The sequence below is a fragment of the Schistocerca gregaria genome, chromosome 7 (genome assembly GCF_023897955.1).
Source record: "Schistocerca gregaria isolate iqSchGreg1 chromosome 7, iqSchGreg1.2, whole genome shotgun sequence".
In the NCBI taxonomy this organism is placed as follows: Eukaryota; Metazoa; Arthropoda; class Insecta; order Orthoptera; family Acrididae; genus Schistocerca; species Schistocerca gregaria.
Window position 1 is genome coordinate 273,126,819 of NC_064926.1, and position 22,429 is coordinate 273,149,247.

Below are 22,429 nucleotides of genomic sequence, written 5' to 3' on the forward strand. Positions count from 1 at the left end.
GTCACTTTCCCATTAGTGTGAAAAGTGGCTTCGTCGCCGAAAATTAGGCAATCAACAGTGCCATCCTCATTCTCATTCAATTGTTGCAACTGCGAACAAAACTCAAAACACTTGTCTTTGTCATCATCATTGAGCTTCTGCACTAGCTCGAATTTGAATGGTTTCATACATAGCTTCCGTCGCAGGACTTTCCACACTGTCATTGAAGCCATTCCGAGTTCATGGGATGCGTGACACACCGATCTCTTTGGACTTCTTATGAATGCCCCTCTTATGCATTCCACATTCACTTCACTCACACTGGGACATCCACTTCTCTTTGCCACTCACAAGCAACCTGTCATAACAAATTTGTTGTACCAGTGGTAAATGGCCATCGTTGTTGGTGGCTTCTTACTGTACTTGGTTCTAAACATCCGCTGAACAGCTGTAGGACACCTGCTTTTGTTGAACTCCAACAGACAGAAAGGTCACTCCACACCTTAACGCACCATGTTTGCGACTAGTGCTGACTATCAGCAAATTATCAAAATATGCTGTGATGGTATACATGAAAAATAAATCTTTCAGGGCTTCTCTACAAAATGACATATGTATGATATCTGTACAAAGTTTGGTTCTTGTGCAATAAATAATTGAAAGTGTTCCCTGTATGTTTCAGCAGCTACAGCTTCCTTGGAGTTTATGTTACTGGTACAGACTATCACCATTAGATATATAAACTAAAAGTGTTTGCTGGTAGTAGGCATACTGAACATAACAGTATGCAAAATGCATCCCAATCCTGGGTAAATGTACATATGAATGGTGAACTAGCTGAAACTGCTTTTTGTGAGCATAAGAAGTTGTCAGTGACAATGCTGTAGGTATAACATGGTATACTTTGCTAATTCTCTTCCAGTGGAAGTCGTAACTTACATTAGCAGTGGTGGGCATAGGTGTTTTGCAATATTGTATAATCATGTTTTTGTATTTTGAAGAATTCAATGTGGGTTACAAAAATTGAACTAGGGCCATTGAGTAACTTTTAATTTATTTAAATAGTGTCAATATGCTCTGTAATCATACTTTTGTAATACAGCAATGGGCAATGTTCATGTGTGTATCACTCTAAACTGTAATCAATTATGATAAATAATTTTATTTTGATGCAAAAATTATATTTTCCTCTATCAATCTCTCATCTGTGTCAGGTTCACCATTGTCTTCGGCTATATTGAATGCAAAAATTTCATATTATGAAGTTTTCTCATGTATTACAAAAATATGTAGTGCTATATTGCAAAAATGATCTCATAAAAACTCTTCCTTCATTCCTTTCTAAAATAGTATTCCAGTAGTTTGTTTGTATTTGACTATGTTGTGTGTTTTTAAAATAAATATTTTATTAGATTTTTTTGTACTATTTAGTAGATGTTAATAGGAAATACAGTCTGTAAACAGTGTAGTGATCCTCAGCACCATGGTTCTAATTGGTAAACATTGCTTTATTCTTTGAAAGTTTTTTTGTACTTAATCCACAGTAGCCCTAGTTCAAATGTGTATAAAAAGCAATATTAGCCTATTAATAACATCAACTATATTCATGCATTATCTTCATCTCCCTAAAATGGTGATTCCTAAAGGGACAAATTACTGAAGTACTTGTAAAAACTCAGATAATTACAGTTCATTCCATGAACCATTAATAACATAGCCCCAGACTGAAATGCCAAAACCATTTTTTTGTAATGTGGAGATACCATTGTAACACTTGACAAGCACCACAGAACAATTTAGATGTGAAAATATTTAATTTGAGGCTATACTGTGCCTTACACCTAGTGTAAACTTAAACAATGGAATTAATTGCATTCTTCCAGTACTGACAGTAATTCAGACAGACGATTTGTTTGAGTGCTTGCCAACTTAGCACAGTATTTTAGCCAACAAATGAGTTATGAAGTTATATGCCAAGTCTGATTAGTTTTGCCTAATTTAGGTCTAACATGAAATGTCAACTGTCTGTTTAGCATATTATTTGTAGCTATTTAGGCATGAAAATAGCATTGGGGCACTTAATTTTAAAGTTCACAGTCATGTTTTAGGTAGAAATTTGGGAGATGTGCGTGCGTGCGTGTGTGTGTGTGTGTGTGTGTGTGTGTGTGTGTGTGTGTGAAAATAAAATTGTGATGTCACAAGTTTTTGCATTCCTAGTGTATTTTTACAGACATTTTTAGACATTGAACAGATATTGTGACACTTGACAAGCATCACAGAACAATTCAGAAGTGGCAAATTTAAGGTTCCATTGTGTCTGACACAAAAAGTGGTAATGTAATTGAATTAAGAACACTTACATGAGTGCTGCCATCTTTTGGCAATGACAAGCAACAGAAGCATAACACAACAGTTGATTTTATTTCACTATTTTGAAGTTTTGTGGAATAATATTTGCAGGAAGCCTCATCTTTGGTAGCTGTTGTTGTTGTTGTGGTCTTCAGTCCTGAGACTGGTTTGATGCAGCTCTCCATGCTACTCTATCCTGTGCAAGCTTCTTCATCTCCCAGTACCTACTGCAACCTACATCCTTCTGAATCTGCTTAGTGTACTCATCTCTCGGTCTCCCTCTACGATTTTTACCCTCCACACTGCCCTCCAATGCTAAATTTGTGATCCCTTGATGCCTCAAAACATGTCCTACCAATCGATCCCTTCTTCTAGTCAAGTTGTGCCACAAACTTCTCTTCTCCCCAATCCTATTGAATACCTCCTCATTAGTTACGTGATCTATCCACCTTATCTTCAGTATTATTCTGTAGCACCACATTTCGAAAGCTTCTATTCTCTTCTTGTCCAAACTAGTTATCGTCCATGTTTCACTTCCATACATGGCTACACTCCAAACAAATATTTTCAGAAATGACTTCCTGACACTTAAATCTATATTCGATGTTAACAAATTTCTCTTCTTCAGAAACGCTTTCCTTGCCATTGCCAGTCTACATTTTATATCCTCTCTACTTCGACCATCATCAGTTATTTTACTTCCTAAATAGCAAAACTCCTTTACTACTTTAAGTGTCTCATTTCCTAATCTAATTCCCTCAGCATCACCCGATTTAATTGGACTACATTCCATTATCCTCGTTTTGCTTTTGTTGATGTTCATCTTATATCCTCCTTTCAAGACACTGTCCATTCCGTTCAACTGCTCTTCCAAGTCCTTTGCCGTCTCTGACAGAATTACAATGTCATCAGCGAACCTCAAAGTTTTTACTTCGTCTCCATGAATTTTAATACCTACTCCAAATTTTTCTTTTGTTTCCTTTACTGCTTGCTCAATATACAGATTGAATAACATCGGGGAGAGGCTACAACCCTGTCTCACTCCTTTCCCAACCACTGCTTCCCTTTCATGCCCCTTGACTCTTATGACTGCCATCTGGTTTCTGTACAAATTGTAAATAGCCTTTCGCTCCCTGTATTTTACCCCTGCCACCTTTAGAATTTGAAAAAGAGTATTCCAGTCAACATTGTCAAAAGCTTTCTCTAAGTCTACAAATGCTAGAAACGTAGGTTTGCCTTTTCTTAATCTTTCTTCTAAGATAAGTCGTAAGGTCAGTATTGCCTCACATGTTCCAACATTTCGACGGAATCCAAACTGATCCTCCCCGAGGTCCGCATCTACCAGTTTTTCCATTCGTCTGTAAAGAATTCGTGTTAGTATTTTGCAGCTGTGACTTATTAAACTGATAGTTCGGTAATTTTCACATCTGTCAGCACCTGCTTTCTTTGGGATTGGAATTATTATAATCTTCTTGAAGTCTGAGGGTATTTCGCCTGTCTCATACATCTTGCTCACCAGCTGGTAGAGTTTTGTCATGACTGGCTCTCCCAAGGCCGTCAGTAGTTCTAATGGAATGTTGTCTATTCCGGGGGCCTTGTTTCGACTCAGGTCTTTCAGTGCTCTGTCAAACTCTTCACGCAGTATCGTTTCTCCCATTTCGTCTTCATCTACATCCTCTTCCATTTCCATAATATTGTCCTCAAGTACATCACCCTTGTATAAACCTTCTATATACTCCTTCCACCTTTCTGCCTTCCCTTCTTTGCTTAGAACTGGGCTGCCATCTGAGCTCTTGATATTCATACACGTGGTTCTCTTCCCTCCAAAGGTCTCTTTAATTTTCCTGTAGGCAGTATCTATCTTACCCCTAGTGAGATAAGCTTCTACATCCTTACATTTGTCCTCTAGCCATTCCTGTTTAGCCATTTTGCACTTCCTGTCGATCTCATTTTTGAGACGTTTGTATTCCTTTTTGCCTGCTTCATTTACTGCATTTTTATATTTTCTCCTTTCATCAATTAAATTCAATATTTCTTCTGTTACCCAAGGATTTCTAGCAGCCCTCGTCCTTTTACCTACTTTATCCTCTGCTGCCTTCACTACTTCATCCCTCAGAGCTACCCATTCTTCTTCTACCGTATTTCTTTCCCCTATTCCTGTCAATTGTTCCCTTATGCTCTCCCTGAAACTCTGTACAACCTCTGGTTCTTTCAGTTTATCCAGGTCCCATCTCCTTAATTTCCCACATTTTTGCAGTTTCTTCAGTTTTAATCTACAGGTCATAACCAATAGATTGTGGTCAGAGTCCACATCTGCCCCTGGAAATGTCTTACAACTTAAAACCTGGTTCCTAAATCTCTGTCTTACCATTATATAATCTATCTGATACCTTTTAGTATCTTCAGGGTTCTTCCACATATACAACCTTCTTTCATGATTCTTAAACCAAGTGTTAGCTATGATTAAGTTGTGCTCTGTACAAAATTCTACTAGGCGGCTTCCTCTTTCATTTCTTAGCCCCAATCCATATTCACCTACTATGTTTCCTTCTCTCCTAATTCATTAGCTACATTGCATAAGCAATCCCTGGTATTTAACTATTTATGGAAAATATATTTTATACTCATTCTCATATTCCTATTGAATGCTTTATGGATAAAACTCTATACATGGACACAACCCCCACACTTCCCTCCTTGACTTTCATGACTTAATCCTCTCCAACCCACATGCAAAATTCCTCAAACCCAAATCCCTTACCCTCAGCATCAAAAAACACGTACCAAACTTCCAAGTCCAACACATCCCAAAGAAAGACTCAGTATAGCTGAAGTCCCTGGAGCACAAATTCCGCATTGACCTCTGCTCCAAAATCCGCCACATTTCCATACCACCTTCCACCAACACAACCTGGACAAAACAACCTCAGCCTCATTGCTGCATTTCAACCCTCACCACAGTGATCACAAAGATTATGCACGAAATTATTGATGTGGAAGTGGAATCTGAACTGCAAAACCACATAATGTAGAAGTCCAGAAAGGCCTCTGGATAAATGTGACCTTGGCCTCACTTAACTTGTTCATGTTTTTACTGGATCTGCCTCCACCATAAGAGCATCTCACTAAAGGGTGAGCCCTGATATACACACAACAAAAAAAAGTTTTGTATCACCCCAGTTCCCAGAACTCTTGAAGATAGATGTTGACTGTGGCTATTGTATCACAGACATGATCCCCCTTTGAATGTTTAGAGATGTCACTAAACCCACCCAAAGATGTAAACAACCACACATAAGCAGCGCATATTAGACACAGGGGGTCAACAGCTGATCAGTTTCAGTCATTCCACAAGGAAGTAGGTACACAGCTCACGTTGTCTGTAGTTCAACAATGCCTAGACAGTCAATACTGCAGTTTGATCACGTCCACATTGTTACTTTGTGCTAGGAAGAGCTCTCAATGAGGGAAGTGTCCAGGCATTTCGGAGTGAACCAAAGGGATGTTGTTCGGACATGGAGGAGATACAGAGAGACAGGAACTGTTGATGACATGCCTCACTAAGGCCACCCAAGAGCTATTACTGCAGTGGATGACCTCTACCTATAGATTACAGCTTGAAGGAACCCTGACAGCAGTGCCATCATGTTGAATAATCCTTTTTGTGCAGCCACAGGATGTTGTGTTATGACTCAAAATGTGTGCAATAGGCTGCATGATGAAAACTTCACTCCCGACGTCAATGTCGAGGTCCATCTTTGCAACCACGACAGATGTGCCCAACAACATGCCGAATGGATCACTCAGCATTAGCATCACTTTCTCTTCACCGATGAGTGTCGCATACGCCTTCAACCAGATAATTGCTGGACACGTGTTTGGAGACAACGCGGTCAAGCTGAACGCGTTAGACACCCTGTCTTGTGAGTGCAGCAAGGTGGAGTTTCCTTGCTGTTTTGGGGTGGCATTATGTGGGGCTGAGGTACGCCGTTGGTGGTCATGGAAGGCACCATAACAGCTGTACGATACTTGAATACCATCCTCTGACTGATAGTGCAACCATATCAGCAGCATATTGGCAAGGCATTCGTCTTCAAGGATGACAATTCACACCCTCCTGCACATCTTGTGAATATCTTCCTTTAGAATAACGACATCACTCGACTTGAGTGACCAGCATGTTCTCCAGACATGAACCCTATCAAACATGCCCGGTATAGATTGAAAAGTGTTGTTTATGGACGAGGTGACCCACCAACCACTCTGAGGGATCTATGCTGAATTGCCATTGAGGAGTGAGACAATCTGGACCTACAGTGCCTTGATGAACTCGATGAACGATGAATACAGGCATGCATCAATGCAAGAGGATGTGCTACTTGTTATTAGAGCTGCCAGAATGTTCAGCAATCTGGACCACCACCTCAGAAGGTATCACTGTATGGTGGTACAACATGCAATGTGTGGTTTTCATGAGCAATAAAAAGGGCGTAAATGATGTTTATGTTGATCTCTATTCCAATTTTCCATACAGGTTCCAGAACACTTGGAACCAAGGTGAAGAAAAAATATTCTTGATGTGTGTACTACTGCTGCCACAAGGCTGAAATGTCCAAATCTCATTCTCATTTTCCCACTGCCAAAAACATTTCCACTAAAATGATTACCTCACAGGCAATGGCAAAAACCTACCAACCTGTCCACAATGTAACACCTCTCATTTTCTTAAACAGTGCCCTAACTTTGCTTCCCCTCCTACCATCAATACCTGCATCAACTCCCACTCCACCTATTCCGTGAAGTGGAAAGCCAACCCCAACCTGCCAGAAACTGAACTCACTGTGCCAGTTTGCCCCACTGATAAGCCTATTCCCTTCACCCTCCTCCCACTGTTGATGACATCATAAAATTCGTGTTGATCATATTGCCAAATGTCCATAGATTTCATTGTCTACACAACTTTCAACAAACCTCCTTTACTGCCTGCTCCATCTTCCATCTCAATACCCAAGCCACCTACTCACACAAACAGGTCCACTTTGTCTTCACCTGCCTTGACACCCTAGTCTAAATTCCCCTCTACTCCTTACCCATGCAAACCACTCCCAATACTTTGTCATGGTGGGACAGCACTATAAATCATATTCTGTAACACACATTCCATCTAAACAAATAAACCCCTCTTTATGCATATCCTGTCTCACAACAAAAAACCACACCTTGCTTTTATATGAGACTTTCCTCATATCCTATCACTCCATCTGAATCTCTCCCTATATCCTACATCACTGGCCAGAGGCAAAGCTGCAAATGACTACCAAAAGAACATCCCTGTTTAGCCACAACTTCAAAACCTTATAGAATATTCCCATTGAACACATTATCCTTACTCTCTTCTTCAAAACCTTAACCTTGACCTGTGTCATCACCCACATCCGACCTAACCACCTCATCCACTATGAATTCCTATCCACATTCACATTTTCCACCATCAGTTTACAGACTCCTTCCAAAGTGACATTCTCTCCACCCCACAATACATCCATCCTGATAGTAACACCACTCCAGATATCATATCAGCTTCTCCCAATCCCTTTGGACACCTCACTGCAGTCGTCCTCAATCCAATTGGGAGTGACCACTTACCTGTTCTCTTAACCAACCTGCATCCTATCTCTTCCCAGTGCAAACCATCTCAATCTCCATACACGGGTTATCCAAGACTACTCCTAGCTGGAATGCAGCTTAGATATCCAGATTGAAAACCTCTCATTCACCTTCCAGCAGCAGTAAGAGATCTCTCATGCCACATTCTTCCTGCAGCAGTCATTTTGAGATGCTATATCTGCCCACATTCCTACCAAGACCTCATATCCTTATAGCCGCTCTGCCCCCACCCCTCTCCTGCCAAACCCTATTTTTATCTTCCTCGACCTGGAGAAAGCCTATGACATTGTATGGCATTTTGATAGCATTTTCCAATTCCAGGCTTATGCACTTCCTGTTTAATTACTCACACTTTGTCACTATTAACGAAAACCTATTCCCATATCCTCCATCCACTCAAGTGTTCCCCAAGGCTCCATCCTCTCTCCTGTTTATACTGACGATATGCTCAAAACACATCTGCCACACATGCTTCCAAGTGACAGTAAGTTCCTACAAGTTCATTAACCATTCAAAAGTAAAACTAACATTTTCTCATGCTCTAGAACTTCTAATACTATTCTTTCTTTCTAGATAAAACACAATGATTTTTATGTGATCTCTTAATTGTGTTCCATCACTCATAATTAGGGCCTTTTTCTCTTTGTGTAGTTGTAAATGATATGTATGTAAACTAATGAGATGGAAATTATATTTATCTAAAGTAATGTAATGTAAATGACATCCATAAATGTAATACATGTTTTTACTCATTCCGCATACACTTTTACATGCTTACACACTCTAATAGATCACTGGACTATGTAACTAAAATAAAAGATAAATACTATCCCTTACAGCCATTGGTTAGCTGTCAAACAGGCATTTTCTGTCTACACACAAGTGCAGATTTTCTTTCTTCTCTCTGTTTTGGAGTTATATAAAGAAGATGAACTAAATCATTCACTGAAACCATAAATTTAGATATCTGGTTTTTATCCTACTTGAACATCACTTTACACACCTGAAGATTAGTCTATGGCACTGTCCTTTACATGCTACAGTGCCAGACAATGGCTTACCTTAATGTAAGTCTCATTTAATACTATCCATTTCAGTTGTAGAAGCTGAGCTGATGCCAGTGTTGTAACATTGCAAAACATTGCTACAGTACTGCCAACAACTGCATGTTTTGGACCAAACACTTCAGGCAAAGGTAAGGAACCAAGTGTCTCTGTAAATAACAAAAACCACTGTAAACAAAAATGCAAGGTTTATGCTTGAGTTCAAAGGAAACACAAGTGTACACTGATAATCAAAATATAACATTTATTACCTTAACTATTCCTTGGGCTGCCTAGTTATCTAAATGAAGATCAGGATTTCTTTATCTATTTATTGGTTTATATAATATGTATTTACATCTTTTTTTACAAAATGAGCAGTTATCTACAATACAATACATGTGAGGAGCAGTGTGACTGACTCATTGCCTCTGATATTGCCCCTGTCATTCTGCTTACATTTTCTGAGAGAAACAAAAATATAATTATCTTATAAAACACAAAATCTTAAGACATCTCAATACCATTTCAAGAAAGACACTGAAAGCTTATTCAACAAATCCAATTAAAGCAAAATGAAGAAGCTATGTAAACCTGCCTTAGCAATGTTTAATGTACAATACTTCACTCATTTTGTATTTACATGAGGAGAACACTTCCAGTCTTTGGAAAACACTTCTATTCTTTTAAACTAAGTTAATGTTCAGATGTAAAAGTTGCGAATGAATTGTGATGTTCACAAACACAATGGTATTCTTTGAGAAGGGACATTTCACATGGACTTGAAACTGTTATAACCAGAAAAGCAGCCAAAGATTTTAAGCAACTCAAAAATACTTACAGTCATATTTATAGTACCTTTGATTCTGCTCAGTCACTGGATAAAAGGATACATAAAGAAATAAATCCTCTTGATTTCTTATTCTTTTGTATGCGTTATTTAAATTTATAAGCTTGGTTTTATGTTATGTTTAGAGTTATAACAAATATTTCATCGATGTAGCTGTCCAATGAACTATAAGCACTTACATAAATTGTGTATGTTATTACAGTTTAATGAATTACCCATATTTGTATCAAACAGTGCTATTAAGTTACAACACAGAATTTCTGTTCAGAACTTACCTTCAGGTGTTAAAATGTCTAGTAGTGCCAACAGACATATCAGTAAATTACACACTACCTAGCCTTTGGAGCCAACAGTTTCTTCTGCAGAGAGGATAGTTTGGGGAAATTTAACAAGAAAGGAAGGACAGGTTACTCAGACTTCCCAATTCTTCAGCTCCTCAGTTAGTAGTACATTAATTTCATCAATCTTTTATGCAGAGATTGTGTATTATAAAGAAAACAGTTTATATAAATTTCATTCTCAGCTTGGAAGTTGTCTTGTATTTATAACATCAAATACCTTTAGTTTAAATTCAGATATTCAAAAGTCCTCCTATGTCCTTATTATGTAAGTTCCCTATGAAACAGATATATTGAGCAATAATTCCCTGACATTTAACACACAAAAAAAGAAAAAAAATTACAACCTACCTTACCTAACATAATAAATGCATCCCTTCAAGTCAACTTCCTGGAGTATCTAAGACAAGCAAATGTAGGGACTGATGACCTCAACAATTTGGTCCCATAGAAACTTACCACCACCACAAGCAAGTGTCGTAACTCCTCTACAAAAAAGTATAGCAGAGGGCATAGATAATTACAGAGCTATATTTGTGCTTTGAAAAGTCTCTAAATTTGTAGAATCAGTTGTGAAAGACAGACTAATGAATTACCAAAACAAATACAACCTCCTCAGCAAAGCAGAGCTGGTTTCCCAGTAGTCAGTGTACAGAATAACCAAAATTAGTGATAGTGAAGCTAACAGAAGCGGTACTTCACTCACTAGAAATATGATAACAACATAAAATTATATTTATATTAAAAACAAAGATTCCAAGACTTACCAAGCGGGAAAGCGCCGGCAGACAGGCACATGAACAAAACACACAAACACACACACAGAATTACTGCTTTCGCAACCGATGGTTGCTTCTTCAGGAAGGAGAGGGAAAGACGAAAGGATGTGGGTTTTAAGGGAGAGGGTAAGGAGTCATTCCAATCCCGGGAGCGGAAAGACTTCCCTTAGGGGAAAAAAAGGACAGGTGTACACTCGCACACACACACATATCCATCCGCACATACACAGACACCTGGTGTTACTTCAAACATGATGGAGCAACTGCCCTCACAGCCAGCCGTACCTTGGAGCACATTTGCACAATATAGAGTTCTTAGCAGAGGTCATCTGATCTGTCAGTGTGCAATTACTTTGTTTGGGGATCCCTCAAGTCTAAGGTGTCTTCGAGAACTGCAGCAGAACATTTCAGATAATATTGTAGCAATTCCAGCAACCCAGCTTTGATCTGCCTTTAGCAATTTGCTGACCATGGTCCAAAAGCACTAAGAGATAAATGGTGGTCACTTTAAATATCTGCTATAGTCAGGTTAGTACTTTATTTCCTTTCATCTGCCGCATTTCTTTGTATCCTGGAAATCTGTTCTCCAGGCCACTTTTATTTGCCCCATCATGTACTATAGAATGATCTGAAAATTTATACAAAATATATTCTACAAGTTTCCCCTCAAATGTGCTGCCACAACCACTGCTAAGGCAGGAGGTCTTTAAAGCATCTGATGACCACATTTGATCCACCTTTAATGACTATCTTCACTCAAACTATTTTGCATTATGAATCTGCACTAATATTTAGATAATGTTGTATTTTTATGTCTGTAAACATGCAATATACATTACAAATTGAGTTTCAAATTTCATTTCTATTAACAAATGGTTCAAGCCAGTTTTCTGCCCCTTATGCTATGTGGGCATTGTGACCATTCATAAGTGAAACTAATTCCAGAACATTCCCACAGACACTCCTGCAGTTAATTAACACTATACCAACATTTTTTTCTCCAAACCGTTATCACAAATGCTACTCTGTCTGGAACCAGGAAAAATTTAAAAGGTGTAAGGGGGAGATCTCTCTGTCCTAAAAAAACTCAGACATGCATGCCATATTTAATCAGCTACCCTAAAATCCACTTCTTGCATGTAGTGCAAGCCTGACCTGTTAAGAGGGGTCCTACAACACTCCACCCAAAAGTGTAGGTCAAGACCATCACCAATTGTGTGAGCTGCTGGTTTAAGCCATCCACATAGCTCCAAACCGGAGGATCACAATCAGTTCTGGGAATGATGCTGCAAGACAACAGTTCTGCTTCCATCCCATGGCCAAGGCTTGCTTTCTTCATCAAAAGCAGTCAGTTACCTGTAGGAACAAAGTATGGCCTCCCAATCGAAGCAGTAGGTGTTATTCAGGCCATCGTAAGCCATGATTTGCAGCTGGGGATACCCAGTACTCATAACTGTAGATCCACGTCTCATCACTTGTAACAATTCTCTAGGAACATCTTGTTCTCATTTGTACAATCCAAAAGCTCTTCACAGATTGCAAGGAAAATATCTTTCTGGTCTTGACTCATCAGCCGTGGGATGAACTCTATAGCAACATGATGCATTCCAAGATGCTGTGTCACTATTTCAGACATAATCCAACTGAAATGTTACGTTCTTCTACAACCTCTCATAAATTCAGTTTCCAATTGGCATGCACAGTTTTGTTGGTGTTCCTGAAATGAGAGTTGTCAGTAGATGTCGAAGGGCGTACTGAACGAGAGTCATCTTTAACTTTCATCCAGCCATCTTTAAACTGTGTGAATCATTTGTAACACCAAGTATGGCTTAAGCACTCATCACTGTAGGATTCCTTTGTCACTTGGTGTATCTCTGTAAAGGTTTTCTCGAGTTACAAGCAAAATTTAATGCAGACATGTTGCTACTGTAACTCTTCTGTCTCAAAATTCGCAAACTGTGCAACACAATGTTCTACTCAGTACAACACTGAACATAAATTTGCAAACTGTGAAACACATTGTTATACTCAATACAGCACTGAACAATAACTGACAGACATACAACAATGAAACTTCCGGCAGTTACACACTGAACACAGACATATACAGGGATGTGAACCACATTTCACTCTTAACTCACCAATGGCACAAAATTATGAATGTTCTAAAAAATTTTTGAACATACCTCATATCACAAGTAATTTAACACTAACACAAAAAAGTTACTGTTTTCATCCCTGGTTTTGCATGATCACAACAAACTGAGATTACGACTGATGTAAGTTATCTAACAGTGAAACTATTACATAAAATTGCTTGAATGTAGTAAGTGATCAGAAATGTCTAAGAGATAAAAAATTTGTGCATGTTTTTGCTACAGTAGGAAAAGGAAGCGCGTTTCAAAAGCGAGACAAGCTGTGTACATTTGATTGTGTACCTATCGATGACATAGTGCTTCTACCTTTTGGAGAGTCATCTCCTCTATTCCTAAATAATTCATAATTCTCAACCATATCCTTCTGTGCATTATTATAGAAAATAAAATACTACTTTGAGTTAATTTGAGGAACTAATTTAAAACTCAGATTATTTCAAACTGCGCACCACAGTCATTTAACATGTCTTGTACACATGTAAACATCTACATCTACATTTAGATCTACATCCATACTCTGCAAACCACCATTAGGTGCATGGCAGAGTTTATGTCCCACAGTACCAGTTATTAGCATTTCTTCTTGTTCCATTCACGTATGTAGAAAAGGAAGAATAACTATCTTGAGGAAGAATGATTGTTTGAATGCCTGTTTGCATGCAATAATTACTGTAATCTTGTTCTCACAATCCCTATGAGAGCAATATGCAGGGGATTGCAGCACAGTCCTACAATCATTATTTATAGCCAGCTCTAGAAACTTTGTCAATAGACTCAATCTCAGGATAGTTTACTTCTATCTTCAAGAGTATTCCAGTTCAGTATCTCTGTGACATTCTCCCATGGATGAAACAAACCTGTGACCATTTATGCCGCCCTTCTTGATGTACCTTCATACATGACGTGTGCAATTTCAGATACTGAACATTCATACAGTTCACAGGCCTGGTTATAAAGGCCACCTGGGTTGGACCTCTGGTGCATTCAACTCAGCTGCCACAGAAACAGTATTATTTAAGCAATTGTAAACAAATGCTCAACCTGTTCTGTAACTTGTATTTCTGTGAACCATTCAATGTGTTCAGTGTTATGCACAACTTATGCTTCATTGTATCTTATGTGTAGTCTACAAAGTGCTATGTTCCGTAAATCATGTTTGTTCTTGCTATAGCAAACTTGGCAACGAGTGAGGGTTGCATTTTCTCCATGTGTTAGTATCAATGCTAAGTCACCGGACAAATATAGATGGAAGAAATACTCCAACATATCATTGCCCAGCAGCAAGCTTTCACAGAACAACAGCACGCTCTCACCACCATTCTCAATTAGGTGGCATCCACGTGTTTGAAGTTCAACCATCAACCTTTCTGGCATACGATGAATCAGCTGAAGACTGGGACTCCTGATAGTCATGGCAATGCCAACATTTCCAGGTTTTTTTTGCTTGGGTGACGCAAACCTACGTTTTTTTTTTTTTTTTTTTTTTTTTTTTTTTTTTCACCATGCAGTTATCAGTTGTTGACCCAAGTTGCATCTTTGCAAGAAGCAGCCAGATAATCATTTGATGAAATGTGCAAGTTTCTCTCAACCTATTACTGTGACAGAATGCATGTCATTATGAAGCGTATACAATTTTACTATCATTAGAAATGCCCAAACCAATCTTACAAAGCCTGGGCTGTAGAATTACGTGGGTTGAGCTGTCGTAAATTTGTCAAGAATACCCATTATGAATCTCTGTTCCTGTCTCTTAAAAATCTGTTGTTTGCCGTCTCACCTTCCTTGTTGTGGATCGTTCCCATACTGCAGACCTGTTCGGGTTAGATGCTTCTGACACTTACAGTTTCTCCATTCCAATGAGGTAAATTTAGTGTCAGATCAAGTTCCATATCAGCAGCTGGAATCCTTCTGCTCTGAGTTTTCATCTTTGTTTTACCCTGGGCTCAGATATGCTACCAGTTTTCAGGCCTACAGTACTGTGAAAGAGTCCACTTGCATTTGTTTTTTTTTTTAGATGTAGCACATGCCTGTCATGTTACATGACTCTGTCAAGACCGAATTAGACTGTTTGACAACACTCAACATCATTCAGCCTTCCAGTGAATGGGCTACTCCACTGGTCATTGTTAAGAACCCAACAGGTATGCTTTGCCTCTGTGGTAACTTCAGTGTCACAATTAATACACAGTCTGTTATAGATACAAACTCTTTGCCTTGCCTGATGAGTTGCTCACAGAATTATCAGGCACCCACTTCTTTTGCAAGGTTGACTTATCGGAACTGTATCTCCATCTCCCCTTGGATGAGACCACTAGGTGCCTTCTCACTGTTAGTACACCTTTTGGCCTACACCAATAAAAATGCTTGTCTTCTGGCATCATTAGTGCACCTGCAATTTTTCAGCAATTTTTTAGAACAGCTGACAGCTGCTGTGCCTCGCTGCATCTATTTCCTTGATGATATCACTGTTTTGGTTCTTTCCACTGATGACCACCTAAAAAAATCTCCAGTCATTACTTTCCATTTTGCAGTCTGCAATTCTCAATCTTAATTTTTTCAGCCATCAGTTGAGTACTTAGGTTTTGAAATTTCTTGCGAAGGGGCAAGCTGTTGAATCACCATGTTGACACAACTGTGGCTTTGCTGCTGCTGACATCTGTTAAGGAACTGCAGGTGTTTCTAGGTAAAGTAGCGTACTACTATAAGTTTTTACCAGACACATCCACTGTTGCTCAGCCCCTGCATAAAAATGTGCCTTTTTTTCTGTTCCAAAGCTCATGACCGAGCGTTTGCCTTGCTTCTTAAATCTGAGCTTCTATCTGCCCCTGTCTGGCAACTTTTCAGTTGGGTCTGCATCTCGAGTTGACTACAGATGTCTTTCAGCAAGGTCTTGTCATGGTTTTGGTGCACAAACATGCTGATGGATATGAATGATGCATTGCTTATTCTTCTATAACTTCAACTCGCACTCAACAGTGGTATTCTCAGATTAAAAAAGAGGCTTTAGCAGTTATTTTCACACTCAAAAAAGTCCACATCTTCTTTTTAGGTCTTCAGATCCATTTAATCACAGATCATGAGATGTTGGTTGCCTTTTTTAACCCATCAGTTTCCATGCCAGACAATGTGGCATATCGTTCGCAACAGTGGGCTCTCTTTCTCTCCTGTTATCGTTATCAGATCCATTACCAGCTGATGGCATGACATGCCAATGCCAATGCCTTATCTCGCTTTCCAATTTGGCTGGACCCAGTGTTTGATTAGGATGAGTTGCTTTTTTTCTCTTTAGATAATTAGAACCACAATGATTTTCCCATCACTATTGCCACGTCAGCATCAGCCATCGCCACAGACCCTGTATTTTGTCAGGTCCTCTCTTTTGTGCAGCACGGCTGGCCAGAAAAACCTCCAGGCCATGCCTCAGATCCCTTGCATAATTACTGCTCTCTTGAGTACCACCTTTCCATGTTTGACAGGGTTCCTTTGTTACCTGCAGAGGACACTGCACCCTGGAGAGTGATTCACATTACCTTATGCCATAATGTACTGCAGCTTCTGTGTGCCAGTTATTGGGGGACCTCTCATGCCATAGCTCTGACCCACTGGCATTTGTATGATGATGGTGAGGTCCCATACTCCGAGGAGTGTAGGGAACGATGTGGGAGACCTGCACTGCTGACTAGGCCACTATTTTGTTCCTGTCTAATATTTTTGCAATTGACTGATTTCTGTGTACCATGGTTACCGATAATGGATCTCTGTTTGTTTCTCAAGAATTTGCATCGTTTTGTCAGGCTAGTGGTATTAGCCACCTCACAGCTCCCCCATTTCATCCTCAGTCTAATGTTGAAGCCAAACACATGGTTCGGACATTTAAAAGTCAAATGCAGAAGAAGTAACCAACAGGTCCTGTGAAGCTGCTTTAGACAATTTTTTGAGATCACCATTTCATTCTTGTGGGAGACACGAGCTGCTACATGGATGCCAACCATGGACCCTCCTTTACCTGTTCCAACTAACACTGTGTCAACTTGCTTCACCAGCTCTGCAAAGGTTCCGGCTGGGTGCGCCTGCCTGGGTTCGTGGTTTTGTCCACCAGCCAAACTGGGTTCCCGTCATCATCGAGCATCCGTGGGGACTGCACCCGCATATCGACCATACTCCTGTCACTTTTGCCAGCTGTGGCTGCACACAGTGGGGTCTGTTCTCAAAAGCCACTGCCTCCCTCACCACTGCCACTGCCAACACCTGTTCCTGTGTTGCACACAATCTGGTTCAAGACACAGTGTTGGTTGCTGCCTGGCAGATCACAGTCTGATGCCTCCGCCCCCACTCCTCAACTGTGACCTCCAGTGGAGCCCCGCCACACCTGATGCTGCAGCTGTCGTCGCTTTCTCTGTTGCTAAGTCCTGTGCAGACGCAGTCTCCAATGCCCCCGCTGACCTCTCTGGTGCTAACTGCTGACCATCCCCGGTCCTGTCCTATGGCCTCTCACAAGTTGGGAGATGGTGCGCCAAACCACCCCCACATCACTTCCACCCCTACTCGCCAGTGCCTGCCTGCCACAAGCTGCAGCAGTCAACATTATGGGGCAATCAAATGGATGTCAGCGTCATCACTGGCGTTTTTCATGACTTGTAACCTCAGTGCCTTGTCAGATCAGTGCTTCTTTTCTTCATAGTACCAGTGCTTTTTCAGACCAGTGTTTTATCAGTACCAGAGATTTTTTTCTGTAGCATGCATTTTTTCTGTGCCGTTATTTTTCTGTGCCAAGTGTTGTTCGGTATGTATGTACATATATATGTATGCGGTTTTGCCATTGCCTAAAAGGGTGGAGTGATGTGCCTTCACTAATGACATGCATGATTTCAGAGATCACACATCCATCAGATCACATGCCCACTTATAGGAGCCACCTGGGTTGGCACCCTGGCACACTCTGGTGAGCCACCAAAGAAAGAGTATTATTTAAGTGATCGCAGATGAGTACTTGTCCTGTTCTATAACTTGTATTACTGTTTTCCAGTCAATGTGTTCAGTGCTTCACACAACCAGTACTTCATATCTTACATGTTGCTCTCTAATGTACCATGTTCCATAAATTGTGTTTGTTCTTGCTATAGCACTTCTCTGTATACCTTCAACACCCCCTCTTAGTCCTATTTGGAATGTGTCCCACAAATGTCAAAAACATAATAGAACTGGTCACATGAATGCTTTATAAGCAACCTCCTTTCTACAGTGATTGCACTTTCCCAGAATTCCACCAATAAATTGAAGTCTATCACAGGCTTTACCCATGACTGAGCCTATGCAATCATTCAGTTTCACATCCCTAGTGTTACACCCAGGTATTTGTATGAGTTGGCTGATTCCAACAGTGACTCATTGATTTTGTAATCAGAGGGTACTATGTTAAATCATTTTCTGAAGTGACCAATTTTTACATTTCTGAACATTTAAAGCATCTGAGACTATTTTTAATATTGTCTGCAAGGTCATTAACATACAGCATGAAGAGCAAGGGTCCCAACACAATCCCTGGGGCACACCTGAAGTTACTTCTACATCTGATGATGACTCTCCATCCAAGATAACATGCTGCATCCTCCCTACCAAAAAGTCCTCAGTCCAGTCACATATCACTGGATACCCCATATGATTGTACTTTTGACAGTAAATTTAGGTATGGTACTGAGTCAAAAGCTGCCCAGAAATCAAGAAATACTGCATTTACCTGACTGCCTTGATCCAAAGTTTACAGTATGTCATGTGAGAAAAGTGTGAGTTGGTTTTCACATTATCGATGTTATTGGAATTCGTGCTGGCTGGCATTGAGGAGGGCATTCTGTTCAAGATACCTCATTATGTTTGAGCTCAGAATGTGTTCCAAGATTCTACAACAAATTGATGTCACAGATAGTGGATGGTAGTTATAAAGATCACTTCTACTATCCTTCTTGTAGATCAGTGTGACCTGTGCTTTTTTCCAAGAACTGGGTGTGACTTATTCCTCAAGGGATTTAAAAAAGGCAAAAATCTTACTCGACTTTAACTGAAAATTTTATTATAGGAAAAACCAGAAGTTACCTCCCCCCCCCCCCCCCCCCCCATTTTCTTACTGATCTTTTGAATATGATCTTGCACAAATTATGTCTCTTTCAAAACAAAATGTTACACTGCCACTTTTGATAAGAGCAATTCATTAGTGAGCAGTTAATGCTGAATTTTTGTGACACAAAAGGGTGTCAAGCACAGGAGTGTAACATTTGATATGTCACCCATATGACAGGACATGAATGTGGGGGCACAAACTGGAAAGTAGCACAAACAATTTGAGAAAGATGATCATCTGGAAGAAAGAAGATCATTCTGAAGAAAGATCATGAAGAACACAAGATGAAAGTCGAAGAATCAAGACACAGACACAACAACATAAGAATACTTTGGGAGGGGGGGGGGGGGGGGAGCAAATTTATTTGTACTGGAGGCACGGTAATTCAAACTGGGTGGGCTTCAAAGACATTTAACCATAATCAAATTTTGAATCAATCCTGTTGGTGCTGAATCAACTCATCTACAATACATTGCATGGCAGCTGCACAATTTCACCAGCATGTTCCAGCTGCCTCCATCAATACCAAAAGTTATCAGTACTACAGTAGCATTGAAAAACTTCATGAATTAGAGAAACTGACAGAAATTTTGTTCAATGACTATAAAGTGATTATTAAAATATAACTGAACAGACTTAAAACATAACTGAACAGACTTCAGGGCCTGATCATGGTGTTAGGCATTCCTACAAACCGTAGACAAGGAGAGAAAACAGACAGTAATTATCAGGATGATTATTCAGTGCAGTAGCAATAATTGATTTTGTTAAGAAACAATAATTTTTATAGAATTATGTAGCATTATGACTGTCCAAAATGGAAACACAGGAAGATACCCCTAAAGTTTGTCATATTATAAAAGAAATGTCAGATAAAATGGAAAGAATGACAGGTCAGTTTGATAGGTAAGACACTAGAGTGAAGTGAATTACTGGTATTGTAGAAGATTACAATACAAAAATGAGAAAAAAATTGTTGGGGTAGACACTAGGGTCAAGTATGCAATTCAGAAGACGATGAGAAAAAGAGATAGAGGGTCCACACATTCAGCTGATGAATGATGAGAGAAATTCCATTTTGTTAGTAACAGTATATAATCTTCTAAATTTTTAGCATTTAAATCAAGCAAATGGTACATCCCATCCTAGTTTTAAAGACCTTAGGCCACTTTTCCCAGTTGGTTGAGTCATAAAAGAAAGATCCAAAATGAGATTTTCACTCTGCAGCAGAATGTGCACTGATATGAAACTTCCTGGCAGATTAAAACTGTATGCTGGACCGAGACTAGAACTCGGGAAGGTAGGAGACGAGGTACTGGCAGAATTGAAGCTGTGAGGAAGGGTCGTGAGTCGTGCTTAGGTAGCTCAGTTGGTAGAGCACTTGCCCGCCAAAGACAAAATGAGTTCGAGTCTCATACTGGCACACAGTTTTAATCTGTCAGGCAGTTTCATAAAAGAAAGATTCCATTTATCATCAGATATCTAAATGGGATGGCATGAGGGATGAGTTCCTGATTGGCAGAAATTTTGTAAATGGTTTAAGGTAAATATTGATCTAGACAGGACCAATCCAAATTCGCCTTAGAACTGTTAGACACTAGCCCACATGAAAGGAAGAGGGGAGGAAATAAACACTTTTTTGAGTGGCATACAGATAACACTAAGCAGTTAGATTACCCCATTGGTAAAAGACTTATTATTACAGCATTAAGGAATTGCCTACCCATGCAGGCATCAGATACCATGTTGGTGAGCAATCTGGATAAGATTAATGATACTGAAACCTATTTAGGACAGCTTGGCAATCTGTATAGGAACAGAGAAGACAAATGGCCCCACAGAAACATGAACAGTTTTTGTAATGGACAAGGAAATGTTAACTCGAATTCTGAGCTAAAAACAATTCAATATTATGAATTAAAAAGAATGAACATTAATAATGTAGATATTGTAGATCATGGTACAATGAAACTTGATGTCTAAGCCAAAGAGTCAAGGTTAGAGAATGAAAAGGTATGCCATACTTTACGTAATCCACTATATAAAACTACAAAATGTATCTTAAGTCTAATTAAGAAATAGAGCAAAGTTCTCCTGAAGCCAAGTTTTCTGAACTTCAAAAGCAAGGAAAGAGGAATATGTAATGGCAATAGGTGAAGTTGAATCCAGAAGTAGTAAACTGCATGAAGTCCATGTTAACTTTGTGACAACCATGATTATATTGCTCATCAAAACATAAGTTCTCAGTTTTTGTTGTATTTTTGTTCTCGTTTGTCTTTTTCATATTTTAGTACCTTTTGCAGTTCATTTTGAGGGTATCACATTGAAGATTTGCCTATACAGTGAGCTTCTGATAATCATTATTTAGGCCTTACATTTTTTTATATACTGAACTAAACACTCATAAAAATCGTGCACACATCCACAGTCATATTTATACAAACCTTTTGCTGTGAATAGTGACAAGTGTGTCCTGCCGCCCCCCTTTTCCTTCCCACCCCCTCCACCTCTCAAGTCTAGAACTGGCATCTCTGCATTATATATAAAAAAATATCTCATGTTTTGCCCTTCTGTCAAACATTTGTTAGTAACAATCACAACACACTATCTAAGGTTACATTCTCTTTATAGTGCAATAAACATAATATATCTTGTAATATTTGTTTAGTTTTGCATATATAAGATTCTTTTTTTCCATTGCTTTAGATATTTATTTGACCCTGGGCATAAACTGTGGGAATCATCACAGGAAATTAAGTAGTGTGATGCATGGTAGGAGCTGCCAGTTTCACTGACAGGGGAAGGGGGGGGGGGGGGGGAGGAGGGTGGCAGTTGGTGGGGAAGCTAGCAGGGGGTGGATGCGATCTGACAGTTTAGTTGTATTTACCAACAACAGGTTTCAGCTGTCAGAGTTGAGAGGAAAGGAGCCTCAAAATGATGTAGCAGTAGGCAATATGCAGCAGACTCTGCCAGTGAGAAGGGAGGAAGAGCACAAGAAAGAGTACTGCCATTACGTAGCAGTCATGGGAGAGGTGTAAGCCCACAATAAGAGGAGAAGTTAGGGGAAGGCTATCATATCACCAGCATTTTCAAGCCAAGTGTTGGGCTAGATCAGTTGACTGAGGATTTTGGACCTTCATGTAAGGATTTCAC

General features: G+C 39.6%; 1 protein-coding gene across 4 annotated transcripts in view; it reads right to left on the minus strand.

Annotated features, from left to right (window-relative positions):
- The window catches only part of LOC126281978 (mast/stem cell growth factor receptor kita-like), a 309,972-nt gene that overhangs the window by 187,279 nt on the left and 100,264 nt on the right, over nt 1–22,429 (minus strand). For all 4 annotated transcript variants that reach the window (XM_049981360.1, XM_049981357.1, XM_049981359.1 and 1 more), the window contains exon 6: nt 9,057–9,208. In XM_049981360.1, coding sequence (XP_049837317.1) covers nt 9,057–9,208 — 152 coding nt within the window. The remainder of the gene's footprint in view (nt 1–9,056; nt 9,209–22,429) is intronic.